The sequence below is a fragment of the Monocercomonoides exilis genome, assembly GCF_001643675.1.
Source record: "Monocercomonoides exilis strain PA203 chromosome Unknown scaffold6-2077815, whole genome shotgun sequence".
Taxonomy (NCBI): Eukaryota; Preaxostyla; order Oxymonadida; family Polymastigidae; genus Monocercomonoides; species Monocercomonoides exilis.
The window spans coordinates 879873-900640 of NW_027150551.1; the positions used below are offsets into that span (position 1 = coordinate 879873).

At 35.1% G+C, this 20768-nt stretch overlaps 10 protein-coding genes across 10 annotated transcripts; 5 read left to right on the top strand and 5 right to left on the bottom strand.

Annotated features, from left to right (window-relative positions):
- Window positions 1-9: 9 nt before the first annotated feature.
- MONOS_422 (uncharacterized protein) lies at window positions 10-1580 on the top strand (the record flags this gene model as incomplete). Its single annotated transcript, XM_067874277.1, has 4 exons — window positions 10-166; window positions 226-290; window positions 346-716; window positions 781-1580. 4 exons carry the CDS (start codon window positions 10-12, stop codon window positions 1061-1063), a joined length of 876 nt encoding a protein of 291 aa, XP_067733811.1. The 3' UTR covers window positions 1064-1580.
- A 1124-nt stretch (window positions 1581-2704) lies between these two features.
- Window positions 2705-3763, top strand: MONOS_423 (putative Uncharacterized transposase-like protein; the record flags this gene model as incomplete). The annotated part of the gene is made up of 1 exon (XM_067874287.1): window positions 2705-3763. One exon carries the CDS (start codon window positions 2705-2707, stop codon window positions 3761-3763), a length of 1059 nt encoding a protein of 352 aa, XP_067733812.1.
- A 3046-nt stretch (window positions 3764-6809) lies between these two features.
- Window positions 6810-8013, bottom strand: MONOS_424 (uncharacterized protein; the record flags this gene model as incomplete). Its single annotated transcript, XM_067874298.1, has 2 exons — window positions 6810-7361; window positions 7441-8013. 2 exons carry the CDS (start codon window positions 8011-8013, stop codon window positions 6810-6812), a joined length of 1125 nt encoding a protein of 374 aa, XP_067733813.1.
- A 2436-nt stretch (window positions 8014-10449) lies between these two features.
- Window positions 10450-11398, top strand: MONOS_425 (uncharacterized protein; the record flags this gene model as incomplete). Its single annotated transcript, XM_067874309.1, has 3 exons — window positions 10450-10458; window positions 10543-10585; window positions 10686-11398. The coding sequence occupies 3 exons, from the start codon at window positions 10450-10452 to the stop codon at window positions 11396-11398; spliced, it is 765 nt and encodes a 254-aa protein (XP_067733814.1).
- A 219-nt stretch (window positions 11399-11617) lies between these two features.
- On the bottom strand, window positions 11618-12010 carry MONOS_426 (uncharacterized protein; the record flags this gene model as incomplete). The annotated part of the gene is made up of 1 exon (XM_067874319.1): window positions 11618-12010. The coding sequence occupies one exon, from the start codon at window positions 12008-12010 to the stop codon at window positions 11618-11620; it is 393 nt and encodes a 130-aa protein (XP_067733815.1).
- A 132-nt stretch (window positions 12011-12142) lies between these two features.
- MONOS_427 (uncharacterized protein) lies at window positions 12143-12565 on the top strand (the record flags this gene model as incomplete). The annotated part of the gene is made up of 1 exon (XM_067874330.1): window positions 12143-12565. One exon carries the CDS (start codon window positions 12143-12145, stop codon window positions 12563-12565), a length of 423 nt encoding a protein of 140 aa, XP_067733816.1.
- A 261-nt stretch (window positions 12566-12826) lies between these two features.
- MONOS_428 (uncharacterized protein) lies at window positions 12827-13790 on the bottom strand (the record flags this gene model as incomplete). The annotated part of the gene is made up of 2 exons (XM_067874341.1): window positions 12827-13226; window positions 13420-13790. The coding sequence occupies 2 exons, from the start codon at window positions 13788-13790 to the stop codon at window positions 12827-12829; spliced, it is 771 nt and encodes a 256-aa protein (XP_067733817.1).
- Window positions 13791-13820: 30 nt separating this feature from the next.
- On the bottom strand, window positions 13821-14039 carry MONOS_429 (uncharacterized protein; the record flags this gene model as incomplete). The annotated part of the gene is made up of 1 exon (XM_067874351.1): window positions 13821-14039. One exon carries the CDS (start codon window positions 14037-14039, stop codon window positions 13821-13823), a length of 219 nt encoding a protein of 72 aa, XP_067733818.1.
- Window positions 14040-14265: 226 nt separating this feature from the next.
- On the bottom strand, window positions 14266-14529 carry MONOS_430 (uncharacterized protein; the record flags this gene model as incomplete). Its single annotated transcript, XM_067874362.1, has 1 exon — window positions 14266-14529. The coding sequence occupies one exon, from the start codon at window positions 14527-14529 to the stop codon at window positions 14266-14268; it is 264 nt and encodes an 87-aa protein (XP_067733819.1).
- Window positions 14530-18781: 4252 nt separating this feature from the next.
- On the top strand, window positions 18782-20020 carry MONOS_18560 (uncharacterized protein). The gene is made up of 4 exons (XM_067871591.1): window positions 18782-18863; window positions 19000-19027; window positions 19089-19585; window positions 19644-20020. Exons 1-3 carry the CDS (start codon window positions 18861-18863, stop codon window positions 19583-19585), a joined length of 528 nt encoding a protein of 175 aa, XP_067733820.1. The 5' UTR covers window positions 18782-18860; the 3' UTR covers window positions 19644-20020.
- Window positions 20021-20768: the final 748 nt, after the last annotated feature.

Consider the following 20768-nt stretch of genomic DNA (forward strand, 5'->3'; position numbering starts at 1 on the left):
AAATTTTATATGAACAGAATAAATGATGCACTGAAAATTTCTCAACAACAGATTGCTGATGCCTACATGTTTCGACAAAAATCGAATAAGCTTCATAAAGTTATATTTATGTGGAGATTGATAGTTACTGCTTACATGCTTGTTTTCGCGATTACATGCCTTTTAGGTTTTTTTATATTATTGATTTTTTTATTCTTTCAATAGCAAAATTACTTGTGCATCCAGGCGATATGTTAGAATTAAAATATTACACCAAGCAGAGTTTTATCATAACTTTATTTTATTTCGTTGTATGCCGATTGAATCATTTTTTCTTTTTTAATATTTTAAAAACACATAAAACAGTTTGCTCTTTCTTATGGAGATGGATCGAATACACAAAGCATGAATGATTCAAATTTTCGCGAAGAAAGTTCCACGACTTCAGCTCGTTCTAAAGTTATTTATATTCTTGCTTGTCTTGCAATAAATGGAAGTTTTATTGCGACTTTTGGATTTTGGGTTTTCTTAGCTCCACATGCAAAAGACGTCAACACGTCTATTTTTGCATTTTTGTGGTTTGGAGTTAACCCTCATGGAATTAGCTTTGCGCTTATATCAATTGATATTTTCTTGTTTACGAAAGTGTCGTTTAAGTTGACTCATTTCTACATTGCACTGATGTACACATTGGGATATATGTTGTTTTCTTTTGCATATTATGCTTTGGGAAACGGGTTTGCAAATAATTAAGGATTTATTTGTGATGATTTGAAAATTTATTATTATTAATGCATGTAGATGGATTTATCCTTTTCTTGAATGGGGAACGAAAATGGCATTTGTTTCTTATCCATTATTTATTGTTCTTGTTGTATTAACTCATCTATTTATGTCTGCTGTTACATGCTCGTGCAAATGTTCAATGGGAAAAGGAAAAGAGGTTTCTGTTGAGAAATCTCCAGCTACAACTCCAGTTCTTACAGAGTCTTCTTCATTTTCAGCTTTAACATCGACATTTACAATGCCAATTTATTGTTCAACACTGAAACCTTCTTTTTCTTCGGAGGCATCTGCAATTTGAATGTATTTGTTGATTTGTTTTTAAAAAAATAATAATTAAAGATTGGATTGTTGTCAACACTTGTAAAAATGCTAAATGGTACATCTGAAGTAAAATTGCATTAATTATCATCAGATAGATAGGATGTAAGCGGAGTGAATAATGATTTCGATATGCTCAAAGGAGATATTCGCACTTTTTTAATTATCATTTTATTGCTTGATGCAATTTTTGTGTTTTGAACACTTAATTACAAATAATTTGATTTGTACTATTCGGATTTTTAATCTTGAAGAAAAATGTTTGATAAGAAATACAGTTTTTTGTTTTGTTTTTTATTAAAAGTGTGAGGTTGACTTTTTTATTTGTTTTGATGGTGTTGTAGCATTGTCGCGTAACCTAATTTCTGAAGTTTTGCAAATCTTTTGTTTTGATATATGTTTTTCAGGTAAAGATGTTTTTCCAGCCTTTATTTCTGTGTACACAACATTTAATAATAAATTAATTTTTTTTATTAATAAATAAGTTTTTCTTTGCAAACTTGTTTCAATTTTTCAAGAAAATGAAAAATCTGAAATATCTATCTCTGTTTCATTTATCAATAAAATCCGTTATAAAAAATAGGTTTTTTTTTTTTTTTTGTCAATCTTTTTTGTAAATGTCTGATTCAAAAACAAAAAGGGAACTTCTCATTGAATAAAGTTTTGGTGAATTTGTAGATAAAATACGAAAGCTTTATAAGTGTATGCCAACAAAAAAGCAACATTCAAAAAATTACAAACAAAAATATGTTAAAGAAAAATAGAAGAAAAACTGGTTATTCAAAGAAAATAAGTTTCTAAAAATGAAAGAAACAAAAAATGAAAAATTACTCTGTACAAAAATCCGAAAAGCTGTGGGGAATAAAATTGTTTTACTCTTTATTTCAGAAAATCTGAGCAGAAACCTAAATAAATTGATTCATCAATCATTAATTAAGTTCGGATCAAATTCTTGATAGTATTTCAATAATAAATGAAATAATCTTCCAAGTTGTGAATCAACATCACCTCACCAAACATTCCTTTTGCAATGAAATGGCATAGCCCAATGATGCAGTCTTCATATCCTTTTTCCTCCATTTTTTCAAGCACTTTTCTTTTCATCACTTTTCGTTTTGATTCGCCACTCACTTTTTCCATCTCACTATCCAAATATGCGCAAAGTGCTTTGAAAAAATCTAAGCAGCATGAAATTGATGAGCTATTGCCACTTGATTGAACAATATCCTCCAAAATTTCATCAGCAGTTTCGTTGTTTAGCAATTCATCAGGACTGAAAATGCCTTTTTGCAGCATTGCTCGAAAAACATTCACACATAAATCACTTATTTCTTTGAAATTAATCTTTGCCACTCTGTATAACTTTGCAATGCAACTCGCAAGTCCAACATATTCTTTATTCCTCAATTGGCTTAACATAATATGCTCATTTAACATTTTGGCATGATCCGAAGATATCGTCATCTTCAAAATTCACAAATTTGTAATTATTTTGTCTTTTTAACACATTATAACAATAAATATAATAGTTTTATGGGTCGGAAATGTGTTTCCAAAAAAAATAATCCCACAATATTCTAATTTTTTATTTATTTTATGGGTTTTGATCAATGTTGATCTCATGGCACGTGATGTCAGACTCATCAGAAAAGAAGAAATATCCGAGCTCAATCGTTTGTTTTATAATGATGATAAGGCATGGGATTGGTTTATTAATGAAATCGTCAGTGATCGCATCCCGATGTGCAGCAAGCATAGAGTCTTCAAACATATACACAAAAATGGAAAATATAGATATTTTGCCTGTCCTACGTGCAAGACAAAGACAAGCGTCCTTTCCGATACGAAATTCAGCAAAACAAAAATTGGATTGGGTATCACTCTGTTTGTTTGCCTATATTACTGGATGAAAATTCCTAATAAAACAATCGCAACGTTACTATTAATCGATGAAGACACAGTTGGCTATTGGGGAAGTGTTATCAGAAAAACATGCGCTGAGATATGGAATGAGAGGCAGGTATCTATTGGAGGAGAAGGCAAAATTGTAGAGATTGATGAAGCAATATGGAGGAAAAGAAAATTTCATCGTGGAAGAAAGAAGAAACAAATTTGGATTTTTGGAGGTGTGGAGAGGAAAGAGGATGGAGGAGCTGGAGGAAGATTCATGGTTGTGGTTCCAAACAGAAAAAGAGAGACACTCATTCCACTGATACAGAAGTACATAAAGGAAGGGACAACAATCATGTCTGACGAATGGAGAGCGTACGACATTTTGGAGACTCTCGGTTACAAGCATTTGAAAGTTTGCCACAAAAGGCAATTCTTCAATAAGGACACAGAAGCATGCACAAATACAATTGAGGGGTTGTGGCATCATTTACGATGCACTTTTCCGTATTTTGGAACTCGCATTCGATTGATGCATGATTATCTATCTCTTTATCTTGTCAAATCCTCATTTAACATCACTTTTACTGAACTCGTTAAGTACCTTTGCTTGGAAAATGATGATGATGATGAAAAAGAAATAGAGGAAAACGAAATTGAAGAAGAAGAATCTGAAGAAATTGCTGATATAGATGATATTTTTGGTGAAAAAGTTGAAGGAGAAAAAACTGAGTCAGAAAGTGACAATGGAGCGGGAGATGGTGAAAGTGCATCTGAATATGAACCCTAAAAATTAATATTGATGATTATTTCACATCATTTTTATCAAATACAACTTTTTTCATATGAATTTGATGGAAATAAATCACTTTTTAAAATATAATTTTTCATTATTTTTTTGATCACAAAAATTAAAAAAAATTTTTTTTCTCCAAAACCATGAATTTCCGACATGCGACAATAGCATAATAACAATGTGCAATGCATTGTTGAATTACCAACAAATTTTCAATAAGATCTGAGGATGACGATATCTTCGGATTATACCAAAAGAAGAGATTTCCCATCAGAAGCAATTATATTCATAACCAAACATCCCATCTGTTAAGGCAGCTCAATGAAGTCAAAGCCATTTCCACTTCTTTTTGCATTTCCTCGTTTTTCTCCCTCTTCAATCCAACTTTCAGAAGACAAGGTACACAAATTGGAAGTAATTTCAGTGGAATGTTTTCATAATGCAGCAAGAGGTAGCATTCACACAGATCAGCCAAAAGCTTTTTATCTTTTTCATCTTTTTTCTTTTCTTCTTCGTAAATCATCTTTTCAATTCTTTTGCCTGACAAAGAATCATTGAAGCAAACGATCCACAATTTGTTCAGCACATTACAAAACCCCATGTGCTTCAATACCAACATAGCATTTTCCAACGACAATTTCTTGTCTTTAATCATTTTGTTAATTTTTTTGTATGTTTCAATTGTAATCATCGATTCAACTTCAGCTCTATCCATCTGCTCGAAAATTCTGTTCATTTCTTCAATTTTCTTTTTCTGACTATGCTCGTCACAATGCTCCAGCTCATGAAACAACTCTTCATAAAGTTAGAAAAAAATCAAATTCATCGGAAATCCAAGTTTTATTGTTGCAAACAAGTGAATTTATCAGTAGAAATCTTCTTCTGCATTTTTACAAACCCATTCCATTAAACTAACATCTTAAATTATTCCATTCAACGAAAAAAAAAGAAAAAAGAGAAAATTTGAAAAAAGAAAAGAAAAGAAAAGAAAGCTCAAAAAAGAGAAACAAATAGCAACTCTCATGCCATCCTTTTTAAAATATGAGGTTTTTGAATAATATGGGTGATTCTTTTTGAAAAGTCGCAAACGTTTAATTATTAAATAAATTAAATTTTGTATATTTTGCTCAAATATCTGTTTCCACTCACGAATCTTCTTTAGAATGCATTTAATAGCATTATCCAGAAATAGGCTCCATATTAGTAAAGTTTGGTGCATGCAAACAAAAATATTAGCAAAATTTGAAATTATTGATTTATTTGAAAATTAATCATTTGCGACTTTTCAAAAAGAATTACCCATATCGGGGAAAGATTGCGATTTATTTTTTGGATAAGGCTTCAATAGATGTTCTGATCGTCCAAATTTGAGATTATATAACAATTCTTTTTCAGAATTAATAATTGTTAAACGATAATTAACAAAAGAATAAGTCGATTTATTTCCTGAGACAACATGATGACATAAATTCATTCATTATAATGGGGAAAAAAGTGAAAGATTTTGTTTTCAAAAATTTCTCCAAGACATAATCTTTCAAATACCTCACAATTCTCTGCATAGGTGCAAATTGTACCACTTTCAGTTTGCATTTTTTCAAAATTTGAATATTATATCGTTAATCTACTCAATTTAACTAAGCGATTCAAGGAGGGAAATTTCGAAATTCGATTAAAAATTTTCTCTCTGAAATTCAAAAATTTCGACACCCATAATATTTTTATTTTGATCATATTTTATTGAGATTTCTTTTTCTTGCTTAACATAGTTCGAATGAATTAATCAATTCAATCGAACAAGATAAAATATAGTTTTTATTGATTGTCTCGATGAATATTTACCTGTATTACTTTTTACGTTGCTTATTTTTTATTGATTTGATTATTTAGTTATTCACAAGTATTAGCGTTATATAAGTTTTCGCTTTTGATTAATGGTAGATGAAAACTTAATTGAAAGGAATTTGCATATTTGATTAATGATAATTAATGTTAATTATGAGATTTTTATTTGTATTTCATTATTATTGATTTATATACTATTATTTGTAATGTATTCGTTGGAACTGGGATGAATTTCTGTTTATGAAAGGATGAAGGAAAAGCGGGATTGGGGCAGATGTGTTTGTTGAGTGAGGTAAAGGAGCAGTTGGCATTTGGAAAGGTGAGAAAAGAAGAGGGAGATGGAGAACATTGGGATGGTGTTGGGCTTATTGAAACAAGAGAAGGAAGATGAAGGAAGGGGAGCATTTAAATGATATAATGCAAAGAAAAGATCGAAAATGTCTTCGAAAATTCACAAAAAATTATTTTGTCAATTTTTGAGAGAGTTTTCAAATGCAGTATTTTATTTTTTTTTTATAATCCACATTGTTATTTTCTTTAACATTCCATCTTCTTTTTCTTTCATTGCTGTTTGTGGTTTGTTATTGTTTAAACAATTTTTCATCACTGTTTTTAACAAAGTATTCTCAACAAGCTCAATTATAACAATGCACACATGTTTTATTTTTTCTTTGGAAAGCTGCTGACGTTAGCCGACACAATTATAAAAGATGAAAGAGCGAATTAGTGAAAACTTGCACAAATAAAAAACAATCAATTCAATTATTCTTAATTTTTAATGAATTTATAAAAATAAGATAAAAAAATAGCAATGAATAAATTGGAATTTCAAATAATTTGGAAAAAAATTGCAAAACTGGTTCTTAAAATTGCTTCTGCCTGGATCAGGAATTATGTACCACTCTATCTACGGTGTGTTATTTGATATTTGTGGTGCAGAGCTCAAATCTATTTTTTTTTCCTTTTATAGCTATTATTAGTAACTGTGGTGGAGTGGGTACAAATGGCATATCCTAGATTGAATCCTCTCCTTAAGACCTGAAATCAACCGTTATTTTAGCCAATATAATTATTTTGACTCCAACAGACATCACAAACACATTCTGTGATGAATTTCTTGCGGCATAGTTAAAGATTTAGAAAGCGAACTTGTTCCAATCATACTCAATTCCTTCCCTCTTCCTGTTATTATCATCTATTTTTCACCAATGCTGATCTTCGCCCCTTCGCTCACTTGCCTCCCCCTCAGCAACGTTATTGTTGAGCTCAGCTGCGCCAGACTCGCTCCCACCGCATGCCCCACTGTCTTGCACGGCGCAGACTCACTCATCCCACACAGATTGCTCGAGTCATTCCCACTCACCCCAACATACCGATCCTTCATCCCTTCCTTCAACCATCCCTTCTTTTCTGTATGTTGAGGCACCCAACTGCTTCCATTATAATATTGGCGGCACACTCTCGTATCATTTGTATTCGTTGTGTACGATTCATAGAATGGGTTATTCGAAGAGAAGAGATTGTTTCCATCATAAAAATACACATCATGACCATATGGAGTGGAAGCGTTGCAACTGCAATCGTGGAAGAAGAAGAAATAAAAATAATGATTGTTGCTTGTGGGTGTTGATTGATCAGGATTAAAGCGCAATCCTCCACCAACTGACACTGCCGAGCACGAAATGAACTGCATGCATTTTGAATACAGCAGGAACATTGTAGCAGCACATTCCTCCGCTACTTGAACCTGTTAGTGAGCACGAAGTGAACAAGCACTCAAACGCACAAGCACTCTCCCGTCCTCCAGATTCTTCCCCAATGCATACAACTGCTGAAACCTGAAAATTTTCAAGATGAAGCACTCCTCCCCAGCCATGAGAAGAACATTTTTGAAATTCGCAACCGCTGATCCAAACACACGACGAAATTAAATTAATGAACATCCCTCCTCCGTAATGACTTTGCGCAGTACAAGAATCAAACGTATTATTCTCTATTTTAACTTCTTTTATGCTTGTGCACATTATTCCCCCGCCTCGGCTGTATGCAACACATCCATTGAACACACAATGAGAAACAGACACAGAAGCGTTTGATTGACTGTACATGAATATTGCGCCACCGTTCGAAGTGCCATCGGCATATGTTTCACCTTTTCCTGTTGCCTTCGATTCACTCCACTCGCACAAAGTGAATGAATTAGCTCCATTGAACGTTTCATTCTGTCTCCCTGGAGTTAGCTTTTTATCTGAAGTTCCATTGCATTCAACATTCCTTGTCCGACAACACCCAACGAATGATGTATTTGAAACAGTCAAAGAGGCATAGGGGTTGTTGAGGGAATGAACAATCCCACCATCATATGCATCACAGACCGATAAGAATGAGCAACTGTTCATAAAACATGATGTTTGGGAAAATGTAGTTGTTGAAGGCGAGCATTCCGATGTTGCTGTTGAAATATTGAAAAATGATAATTTGAAGAGGGATTTAAGGGGTATAGAGGATGATGAAAGAAATGCTGTTGAAGATGAGAAACGCGATTCATTCACAGAAATTCTTTTTTTTCCTTCTCTTCCCCACGCTTCTTAGCGCTATGTCGTAAAATATCCCATTGAACTTGAGTTCCTCTTTTCTGCCTCTTCTGCTGCTGCTTCCAAAAAGATTTTTGTAAAAATAAATTCCACAAAAATTCCTTTTCCCATTCACTCCATTTTTTTCCGTCTCACTCATTCTGCCAAACACTCTTCGGTTGCTGTTTTCTCCCAGTTTTTCCCAGGAATGTCCCAGAAAAAAGTACTGTTTCCACATCCCGTATTTCATGCTCCCCCAGCGCTTCTGACAACACCTGATCGCATCACACATCAATGAAATTAAAAATTAAAAATTAAAAAAATGAAAATGAAAAATGGAACATGAAGAAAATGAACAAACAAGAATAAAATACCTCCACAAATCTTCATTTCCCTTCACTCCCCTCATCCCCTGTTTGCCTCTCTCCAAATACCTCTCACCCCAACATCATCCACTCCAAGCACCACACACGCCACGCCTTCGCCTTTCAAATCCTATTCCAAATTAAGAAAAAATAATATGTTGTTTTCGCCCGCTCTTCTATTGCCTATTCAATTTCACTCTCACCATTCTTCTCTTCTCATCTTCCTCCATCCAGTCCTCAATCCAAATAAATGCAGTTGACACACGATCTTCATTTTGTCACAAACCTTTCAAATGCAGTTCAAACAAAATAAGAGATAAAAGAGCATGAAAAAAAGTCAATAAGCAATTAAAATTTATTTGCATTCTTGCACACGTTTATTTCCGTTATTGCTTCGAAGGTGTGATAGTAATATTATACATTATTTTATTAAAACGGTAGCATCCTGAATTTATTGTATTTTTATAAACAAGCAACGTAAAAAGTAATACAGGTAAATATTCATCGAGACAATCAATAAAAACTATATTTTATCTTGTTCGATTGAATTGATTAATTCATTCGAACTATGTTAAGCAAGAAAAAGAAATCTCAATAAAATATGATCAAAATAAAAATATTATGGGTGTCGAAATTTTTGAATTTCAGAGAGAAAATTTTTAATCGAATTTCGAAATTTCCCTCCTTGAATCGCTTAGTTAAATTGAGTAGATTAACGATATAATATTCAAATTTTGAAAAAATGCAAACTGAAAGTGGTACAATTTACACCTATGCCCAATTTTCTTTTATGATTTCAAAAGTTGCTTGTTATGATCACTTAGAAAAATATTTCAGTTTTGTGCAATTTCAAATTCCGGAAGCCTCCTTATCTGTTTTTATCGACAATCTTTCCATTTTTAACAAAAATCAGTTTGATGCAACAATTCATGCAACAAAAGAAAATATTTAAGAAGAAATAAACAAAATATATGTGTGATTATTTTTGATGTCACATTTTTTTTATCAAAATTTTCGGTTCGAAAATTTCACTTCAATATTAACAAAAGAACAGTGAAAATTGAAAATGTCAAAAAAATACATATTCATTTTTAATTTAACAAAAACATTCGTTTTTGAAACAGTTGCTAGAGTTTTTGCATTTGAATACAAAATCTCTTCCCAATGACAAACAACATTTGAATAATCTATATCCCGAAAAAAGTGATGATTTCAATAATAATCATTCAAATATATGATTCATTAAATCTTTTATATGAAATATTTTTAACGGATTTCTTGCGGAAACGTGAAGATTTTTAATTTCAAAAAAAGATCAAAATAACATTTGCCTATAGAAACAAATAGAAATTTGGTTTTCCAGAATTTATAATGAAGCGAATGATGTGAATAAATAATGATGAGAAAAAGAAATTGTTTTTCGTTTATTCTTGCTCATATTCAGAATATTTAGCCTTGTCTCTTTCTTCCAAAGAATCATCAGAAGTTGCTTCATCTTCAGTTTGAATTACAGGAACGTCTTCTTCTTCATTTCCCTTCTCCAAGACACCTCTCTCACACCCCTCTCCTCAATATTTGTTCCTCTTCAAGCACTCGCCTTCAGCGCAGCTGACACAAAAATCATTAGAAACTACATGGGTCATTCTTTTTGAAAAGTCGCTACGGATCAAAAATTAATCCCATGAAAGTTAATAAAAATCACTCCGTTACCATAATACAAACAAAAACACTAAACTTTCACAGTGATGTTTGTTGGTTCATAACAAACTTCTTTGTGAAAAGATATAAACTTTCACAAAAAATTATGTATCAAATTTTTTGATCAAAATTTAAATAAGTTTTTCAATGAAATAGAGTTTCACTTGATTGAAACACTTTGCAATTGTTTATTAATGAAATGAACAAGGTGTGTTTCGATTTTATTTCAACAAAAAATTGAGACTCGTTAATAAATAAAATTCTTATTTGATTGAAATTTTTCATTTCACAGAATGTGCGTGGATTTTTAATAAATGCGTGGATTACTCCCACAAGTTTGATAAAGATGAAAAGCATACATATCAAAAGGTTTTCATTTAGCTTTTATTTGAATGTTTTCCTTAATAATTCTGATAATATTATTCATTTTTTTAGCTTGGCAAATTTGCAGTACTAACAGAGAGCCTGACATGAAAGAAATGGCGATCTGGGGAGTCACAACGGAATTGTTTGTTGGGGAAGAAGAACTTCTGCTGAGGGTTGTGAAATACCAGAGCGAGACGATATTTGTTTCTTCAGCAACAGGCAACCACGGAGACAGCAAGCAATGTGGGGAATCCAGGATGCCTTGTGATTCGTTGAATGTGGGAGTTCAGCATATCATTTCATCATCTTATTCTCAGCTGTTGGTTTCAGAGGAAACTATCATCAATGGGGAATGTGATGTGCATGGTGTGATCATCCGCTCACTTGAATCTCCCTCAACTGCTTTGTTGCATCTGAACTCAACAATAACCAACAAAGGGAGTATTATCACTTCAACAGAGACTGTTCGGATTGAGAGATTGAAAATCCACTTTGGTCAATTATTTTCTTATTCAGGAAATTCTATTATCCATGAAGCAACTGGACAGCTATCTCTTTCATTTGTTAACATCTCTTCTGTCAGCCAATCAGAAAACATTGAATCTATAGTTTTGAATTCAACATTGTTGAACATCGAAAATGGAATTCTTCATGTTGATAACTGTTCGATATCACTGCTATCATTCATTAAGCCTCCTTATTTGTTAAATGGAGATGAGGTCTCAATCACAAATGTGAAACAGGAACAAATTGAATCAACAACAAATGCATTTGAGATTTGACAATGTGGAAGTGTTGTGCTGAATGGAATTGATGCTAATGCGGGTGAAATTGTCTGATTACTGTATCATTTCCATGAACGAAAAAACTTCAGGAGCAACCTCTTTTGTTGATTCATCATTCAACAACTGTTCGAGGAATTCGTAAGGAGCTTCTGTTCTTTAATTGTCTCTTCCTTCTCTTCCTTCTCTTCCTCTTCTTCTTCCTCTTCTTACTCTTCTTCATCTTCCACTTTCTTTTTCTTCATCTTCATCTTCCTCTTCCTCTTCCTCTTCCTCTTCCTCTTCCTCTTCCTCTTCCTCTTCCTCTTCCTCTTCCTCTTCCTCTTCCTCTTCCTCTTCCTCTTCCTCTTCCTCTTCCTCTTCCTCTTCCTCTTCCTCTTCCTCTTCCTCTTCCTCTTTTTCTTTTTCTTTTTCTTCCTCCTCCTCTTCCTCCTCCTCATCTGCTTTTTCTTCATCATCATCATCATCTTCCTCCTCCTCCTCCTCTTCTTCTTCTTCTTCTTCACCTTCTTCATCCTCATCTTCTCCTTCAAATTCAAAATCAAAAAGCATTTCATCATCATCATCTTCTTCTTCTCTTTCTTCTCTCTCTCCATTCACACAAACAGCCATACAAAACGAAGCAACGAATTCTGCAAAGCGAAGGAGAGGAAACGACCACATTTCGATCATTAGGAAAGAGACAGAGAAAGAGACAAGATTGAGCAGACGGGCAAAGCGGCGAGGAAGACGAACAAGAGAAGAATGAGAAGAAAGAGGAGAGGAGGAGGAAGAGGAAAAAGAGGGGTTAGAGGAAGAAGAAGAATAGAAAAAGAAGAATACGATAAGGATAATGTTAATACTAATGAAGAATATGGTAAGGCTTCGCTATTAACTCCCTCAGCGACACCATCGTCTGCAGAAACTGCACCACTCATTGCCCATCCTCTGGAGAAAGACCAAAGTTCGTCGCTTTTTTTGAGTTGTTCCTTCACAGCTTCAGCCCCAACAGCATTCCCGGCAGCCGCACAATGTGGAACAACGTCAACCACCCTTCTTTCTTCTCTTTCACCAACTGAACAATCTTCACATGTAGCTTCAGCACCATTTACACGTCACCTTCGATACTGTGTAAAACTCCTTCTCCAAGTTGACCAACGCCATCTTGTGGCCTTCGCAATCACATAATTCAAAGACTGCTATAAAGGCTGTAACATGTCAGCTTCATTACAAATATCAGGAAGCTGCTTCTTCCCTAAAGTTATTCAGAAGAAACGCAATGAACATAAAGGTATCTGCATACGTCTTCTCCGACTGAATCCCCTCAAACAGCCAAAAGACATTTTAATCTCTTCTCCCACACCCATTCTAACACCATTCAATTATCAGGAAAACTCCAATTCACCTCAAATTTACTCTTTCCACACAAATTCCTCAAACAGTTTCATCTTAACAAAGTCCTTCCGGAACAGTTCTTCCCCATTCATTCTTGCCCACAGTATCGCATCGCTCTTCTTCTGCGCCGCTTGCTTCTCCCCCAGCCACATGTCCACAAAATCCACAAACCCCTGCCTCTGCACTCCCACCCCCATTCAAAGATCTGCTGAAATAAAGTCTCCGCATTACCCCCGGATCCTCGACAGCTTCCATATTAGCTAAGACTGCAGACCTATCTTCAGCAACTACAACAAACGCTTCATCTGCACGGATGACCTCCGCGTGTGTGGCACCCGAAGCACACGTGCTGATTAAAACGTTTCTTGTTCCAGCGACCCAGACACTGCACTCATCAGTCACTCCCTCGCCATCGACACCGCCTGCAAAGGCACCCCACCTGCCCCAGACACTCCTGACCTCAATCCACCAAGAGAAGTCACAGAGCACTCCGATTCTTCCCTGTCTCTGCTTTCTGTCGTCTGTTCAAGAAGCATGAACGGCCACTACACAACATTCGCACTCCCTTAACCTTTCTTTACCACTGTTGGAACCACAGTTTTCATGCAATCATCCCGCTCCCTCTCTTCGGATTGTTGTGCTGAAACAGCGGAATCCTGTTCACCGGGCTTGCATCTCTTTCTTCTGCCTTTTCAACCTCCTCTGCCTCCTCGTATTCTCCCCCTCCGTTTCTGCTTCTCCTCCTCCTCCTCCTCCCCGCCCCATCCCTCCCTCTCCCCCCTTTCTCCTCTGCCCCGCCTTCCCTGCCCCCGCCAATCTCCCCCCGCAACACCTGCTCCTCCAGCTCCCGAACCTGAACAACCAGCCGATCCACCTTCTCTTCATACGACGCCTTTATTTTCTTCTGCTCCTGCTTCTTTTGCGCAAGCGCCGTCTGCTCCTTTTCTATCACCTCATTGAACGGCGCCTTCTGCATGCTTATCATCCACTTCTGCAATTTCGACAATGCAATCAGCATCTTCGTTTCCTTTTCCATCTTGTTCATCTTCTACTGCACTTTTGCATCCACTCCTCCTTCACAACCAATACTAACACCACCACCACCATTTGTCCCAACGCCTTTCTTCTCTGATCTCTTGCTGAACCCAGATCTCGTTCCCTCACTTCCACCACCTCTTCCACTATCGTTGTTTGTTTTTCTCACAACACTCACTCCGCTCCTCGCTTTAACAACAACAGCCTTCCAAGAGGAATCCAGCTCAAGCATAAAAGCGCTGCCACCACAATGCTCGCTGCAAACTTCTCTTTGTGCTTTTTACACAGCCCAACAGCGGAATCAACGAAGCCCTAGACAGAATTTTACGTTCACATACAGACATTAACAAAGAAGACGTTGCAAGGGAAACTTCAATTTCCTGCATCGAACCCTTGCTGTACCAACTCACCACCATGCCCTGCTGTGCGCATCGATTCTTCACTTCTCAATCCTCATATTAATCAGTTCCGCCTTCTTCTTCATCGTCACCAGCTGCTCCTTCACCTCCTTCACCTGCATCACCTCTGCGTTGTGCTTCTCGCTCAGCTGCAGAATCTTCCTCTGATTCATCCAGATGAACTTGTCCTTCTCCTGCAGCTGCTCTTCCAGCACGCTCGTCCGCTTCTCCTCCTTTTCCTTTTCCAACTTCTTCTTCTTCTTTTCTTTCTTCCAGCAAATGCAGCACAACTGCTGCCGGCGACAAAACAACATCTTCCAACATCAGCCCCTCTGCCCCACCGCCTCCAGCGCCTTCTCCGCAAACTCTTCCACTTCATTCACTGCAACCATTCGCTTCCTCATTTTGTTGACTAGCTTCATCACTTCGCATACCTCGTCTTCTTCTATCTGTTCGCCAGCCTTTCAATGGCCAACGGAGCCAGCGATAGATCAGGCGTATTGCAGATTAACAGGAACGCATTTACATCAACTACTGTTAATATCGGCTTCTTCAACGACTTCTTTCTCAGCAAGTTCTCAAGAAATGGGAGCAAAGCAACAAGAAGAATGAAAAGTATTATTCATTGAATTGACACAGCACGTTCTGTTCAGCAGAGCACATCAAGTCAACATTGAAACCTCGCAGTATGTGCAACATCCGCAGCGACAGGAGCAGTGACAGCTTCATAACCATCCAGCTTTTGCAGCTCAGCTGCTTTCTTCACAACTATCCTCAGCCGCCAAACGATTTCATTCAACCATGCCACTTCAAGCGTTTATGAATCCTCCATCTTCGAGGCATCCGAAGTGTAAAATGCACGTACAGACGAAGATGCTAATATCCGTACATCCCCTGTCACCTTCTTCTCTTCTTTTATTGGACTCCGGAATGTAAAGAAGATCTGCGTGCTACTCCACTTGAAGAAGACGAAGTAAAAAGGAGCTGATCGAAGAGACAACTAAATTGTTTCCACTCCCGCTAGAAGCTTTTTGATACAACTCATCACACAAAATTGCAGCTGCTTTCGAGTCACAAACACAAAGTCCATGTTCAAATTATAAACACCAATCATCACCGAAATCTCATCTTTTTTGATTTGATGAAAAAGAAGGAACAGAATTTCTTTTGGAATGGAATTGAAATGAGAAGAAAAAGATAAGCAAAAAAGAAAATGAAAAGTTGAAAGCTATTTAAGATATGATTCATGATTTGATTCAAAACATGAGATATCATTTCTTTTTTGAATTTTTATAAACGGACATTTGACATCAGAAATTATATGTTGTTTTTTTAATTATTTATTATAAAATTAATAACTGTTCAATATTAACAATTTTTTTAATTTCTGTTAATTGCAACGAGGACAGTTGAGATGAAATTTTCCTGGTTAATAATTTCTTTTAAAAATACTCAAATAAAAGCAAGTCAAAATCTATTTGTCTTTCAAATAGGGAAAATAATTAAAGTGGAGTCTCAATTCAAAAAATTAAAACGTTTATATGAACAGTTGAAACAAAAACAAAGAAATATGAACAAATTATTTAGTTGCAACAAAAAACAAGAAAAAACTATATTTGATAACATCGATATGATTTTACAGTGTAAATAATATATGAAATCTGTTTTATTGAAACGCAAAACTTGGGGATAGGGTGACAAAACTGAAAAGAATAATTCTCAGCAATATATGATGGTAACGGAATGATCAACATTTTTTGATCATTTTTGATCATATTTTCAGATCAGTTAAACGTTTGCGACTTTTCAAAAAGAATGACCCACATAGTTAGTGTTAATAATGGTGGACACTTTCAATAACTGTGGACAGTCGCATTATCTCAACAACCGTTGACAGTTACTTTTTGACAATTAGCCAAATTATTCCTTCAATGAATACAAACTTATATGAATTGTTTCAATCACCAATCCAACACAATACAATTTTTTAAAAAATATATTTAGTTTTCGGAGAAATTCGGAGAATCTTATATCTCCGAGTTTCTCCGAGAATAGAATCTGTAAAGTTTTTGATTCTTGGGAGCAAGTTGTTTCATTTCTGTGTGTTATTTATAAGTTTGTACAAAATGAGAGAATAATTGGGTTTATTATCAAAAAGTAACTGTCAACGGTTGTTGAGATTTCTCAACTGTCCACAGTTATTGAATGTGTCCACCATTACTAACACTAACTATATCCTTTTTCTTACGTTCTTTCCTTTCCTTCATTTGTTTATTTTGAATATTTTCCATGTAATAGAAAACTCTTTGAGATTTCATCGTCTTTTCAACTGAAGAACGTAGCACCACTTATTTTTCAAAATCCTTAACGTCCTCGAAATTAATATTATTTCTTCCTTTCTTCAAATTTCTTTTTTCATCAAATGAAAATAAAACTCTCTGCTTAAAGGAATGTATTCAATTATTCTTTTCTTCAAATGGCATTTCTTCAATCATATCAACAATCTTTTCAAAACTTTCAATTTCTATTGCTGTTTTCACTTCACCTTTTTTGTCCGCTGCAGAAGCTCTCATTTCATAGAATTATCCTTCAATTATTGATTTTCCATAAACAACCGCTTTCTCTCTTTGTTTCATCTTCTACGACCAGTCGAATGCAAACAGCATAATGCAATCTCTCGAAGATCATCCATATTGTAATATGTTCCAAATAACATCTTCTTCCCCAATCCTGTTGTTTTCTGTGAATTCTTTCATCTTCCAAATGTAAAAAAGTCGGATTCGATCATCTTGGATTGTGCACATGATGATCGGCTATTCTTGATTTAACATTGAATCAATAGATGACAAAGGCGACGAAGAAGACGAAGTGGTGAAGAAGGAGAAAAAGAAGAAAGAGAAGAAGAAGAATACATAGGAGAGGGGTGTTATGTGCAGAATATGTCTGTCGGAGAAATAGAGCATTCATATTGCATTTCTCCGAATGAGAATGTTCTCATAAGCTTATTTTGGAATTCATGAGAAGATGTGATGGGTTGAAGGAATTTATTTGCAAGGGAAAGTTAAAAAAAAAAAAAAGAAGAAGAAGAAGAAAAGGATAAAATGAAAAGAATGATTTTATACAGATGGCATTTCATTTCCAATGTTGCGAATGACAGTTGAGAAGAAGAGGAACAACTGAAATGATTTTCTTTTCAATTTGCTGTGCTGCCGATTGATAAGCATTAACACATTGGAAGGTCTACTCTCTGATCCAATGTCAAATGAGAGGAATTATAAAAAGAGGAGGAGGAAGAAGCTGAGAAGAAGACGATGGCGAAGAAGAAGGCGAAGATGAAGGCGAAGAAGAAGGCGAAGAAGAAGGCGAAGATGAAGCTAGTGCTGAATGATCAGAATGCAACACAATAACAGCATTTGCAAACAAAATTCTCGCAGCAGCAGATATGAAGAAAGAACGAAAGAACGAAAGAAGAAAAAAAGGCCGAAAGAGAAATAGAATGAAACGAGTTGGATTGTGCTCTTCTGGAGGAAGTTAAACGACAAATGTGAACAAGACTCATTTGAAGAAAATGAAGAAATATTGAATGGATTCGAATTTCACTGCAGCCAACAGCAATAAGAGAAGGAAGATTTATTTTGTGTCGCAACATGAGAATTTGTTGGCTACTCAAACAACAAATTCTCAAATACGAAGAAGGTCTTCTTTTCATAAGCCAAATAAAAAAAATCTCGTCAATGAAGAAACCGAAGGAGAGGGAAAGAAATCACATAAGCTCCAAAAATGCTGCTTGAAATGGATTAACCCTGGGAATGACGTTCGTCGAAATAAAAACTGTTGTCTGGGAGAAAAAATGTTCAAAAAATAGATAAATAATAAGTTTTGCATTGATTAGAAAATTCTTCAATGGAACATGCATGCCCTCTTTTATCGCAAATGCAGAAAATTGTTCAATTACTGATGCTGCCATTCTCCTTTTCCATTGTTTCCCTGTGCTCCTTTCTCCATCATCCTTTTTTCTCATTAAATATCCTTCTTTCTATGTTTTCATCCATTTTTTTTCCTGAAAAAAATATCTCCGAATTCTATTCTTTCCAATAACTGTCCAATTGTTGTCATTCCATTTCGCTCTCATCAAAATGCTTTTCAATCGAATTTGTTTTCTTCCCCTCTCCCAACTGAATACAAAAAATTTGCAATTCACATCTGCTGATTGTCTCTCGGCTTAGCTCTCTTCCTATGATCTTCTCAGAAAAGCAAAAAAATGCACATTTATGTTATTTATCAGATTCTTAAGCTCTGAAAAGATGATTTACAAAAGAATCTTCTAAACAAACAGGAACGATAAAAAAATGCATACATGCGAATATTTTGATTTTTAAAAAATTGTTGAATTTCCTTCAATGATGCTTTTCATAAAAATCCTCTTGCACAATTTAATCATCAATTCCCCTCCGTCGCTGTCCCGTGCAACCTCTCAAAATAATATCTCCCATTCCGCAGAAAATATTTGTTCGCAGTCTCTCATTTTAGCAAGGAATATTTTGTTCTTTCAAATCTGATGATCTGTATATCCATTACTGCAAACAAGAAAAAAGATAAAACGTTTTTTCTTTCTTTCTTTGTGACGACTTGCCAAACATCACTAACAACGCAGAATGGTATAACAACTTATGCTTTCATGATTATGTTGAGCTTTTGTTTTGCGCCGATTTCTTTTATCCGATGATATCTGAATTCAAATCAAATGACGAATTTTCGTTGTTTTCTGGCTGCAACGCATTTTCAAAAATGCAGAGGATATCAGCCAGAGCAAAGTTCAATAGTTTGCGCTCATTATTGCATTTGAATTCTTGTTGAATGGATTTCTTAATTTTTTATTTCAGAATTGTTTTGTGAACTTGAGCATTGCATTGAAGAAGATCAAAAACAGAAAGTTCTTGAAATAAATGGATTAATGGAAGGGATAGATAGAGAAGAATTCAAATTTATTTTCACAACAAGAATGTTCGAAGAAATGGACAAAATGATTGAAAAAAAGAAACTTTCGATGGAAAATACAATCTTGTTGTTGAAGAAGGCCGGATATTGCAAAGTGTTGAAACATACGTTTGTCCTTGGATTTGAAGATTCTTTTCTGGGCAATAGGTTTACGACGACGATGATTGATGAAAATGAGAAGAAGAAAGGAAAGGATGAAAAGCAGCTGACTGATTGTTGTGAATGCTATCTTTTGCTTAGCAACGATTATATCTCAAGTTTGCTTCCAATATGTGTGCTCAGCCTTCTGAATGCTGCATTGAAGAAAGAGGAAAACGAGGAAGTTCAAAAAGAAGTGGAAATTGCTTTACTTGCATTGAGCAACATAAAATTTACAGCATGAGTATTCTATTTTATGTTTGAGATTTTTTTTAAAAAAATTTTTTTCTATATTTTATTAGTTCCTGCAACAAGAGCTTTTCCTCGATGATATCAAAGAGATCATCCTTTATCATCAAGAGTGTGGCAATCTGACACGACTTGCGTATCAATCAGCTTGGCAGTTTTTGCAGTTCAGGCTTTATTCTGATAGGAGCGTGGAAGACGTGATTGTGGATGAGCTGCATTTCTCAAGCGAAATTAAAAGGGAGCTGGAAGAGCTGTCGAAATGTGTGGGTTTGAAAAGAAAAAAAGAGGAAAGAGGAAAAGAAACAAAAGAAGAGCTTACTTTAACAAGATGGCTCTATCTAATTGATGATGACTTTTCCTCAAGCACATTGCATACTGAAGAATATGTTGGGCTTGTCAGCAACATCGTTCAGGTATATGGAACAACAAAGAATTATCACAGTGAAATCAGCAAATTGTGTTTTCATTTATTTCGAGAAGCAGCAGAAAGTGAATGCGTGTATGTTGAAGATTTATTGGAAGGCAAAGCATTTGATGTCATTTTGGAGGAAATTCAGCAACCAACACTAAATGACGAAATGAAATATGAATGCTCGATATTTTTTTTTAATATTTCAAAGAAATTGAAAGGAAGCGTGGATTATGTAGTAACTAAAAAGAAAAGAAGGATAGCTAAAAAGAAGATATTTGAAAAGATGGAGGAAGAAGGTTACGAAGATGCCTTCACAAGCTTTTTTAATACAATTAAATTTTTTGATGAAGACGATTATCTTAGATATACGTTGAATATTTCGGACTATTTTGTGAACATTTGAGGAAATGTTTCGCATTTTGAAACTTGAAAATTTTATTTTTCTTTTTTCACCATTTCACAATTCAACAGTTATTTGAATGCTTTTATTTTGACTGTTTTTTTCACTTCTTCGAAATGGAAGAACGTTGCAAGAAAACAACCGAACAACAGTTCAATTATCTTTTCATATGTGTCAATCTCTTCCTCATCGTGGAGATTCCATTGAGTGCAAGCAAAACGATTCCTTCTGCATTCTGCGCTCAGCATCTCGGTCATTATCTTCAGCAGCTCTTCTTCTCCTTTGCTCATTCAATCTGGCTGATAACTCCTCGCTTTCTCTTGTCTCTTCAGCTTTGCTTCCTATTGGATCCCATCAAAATGAATA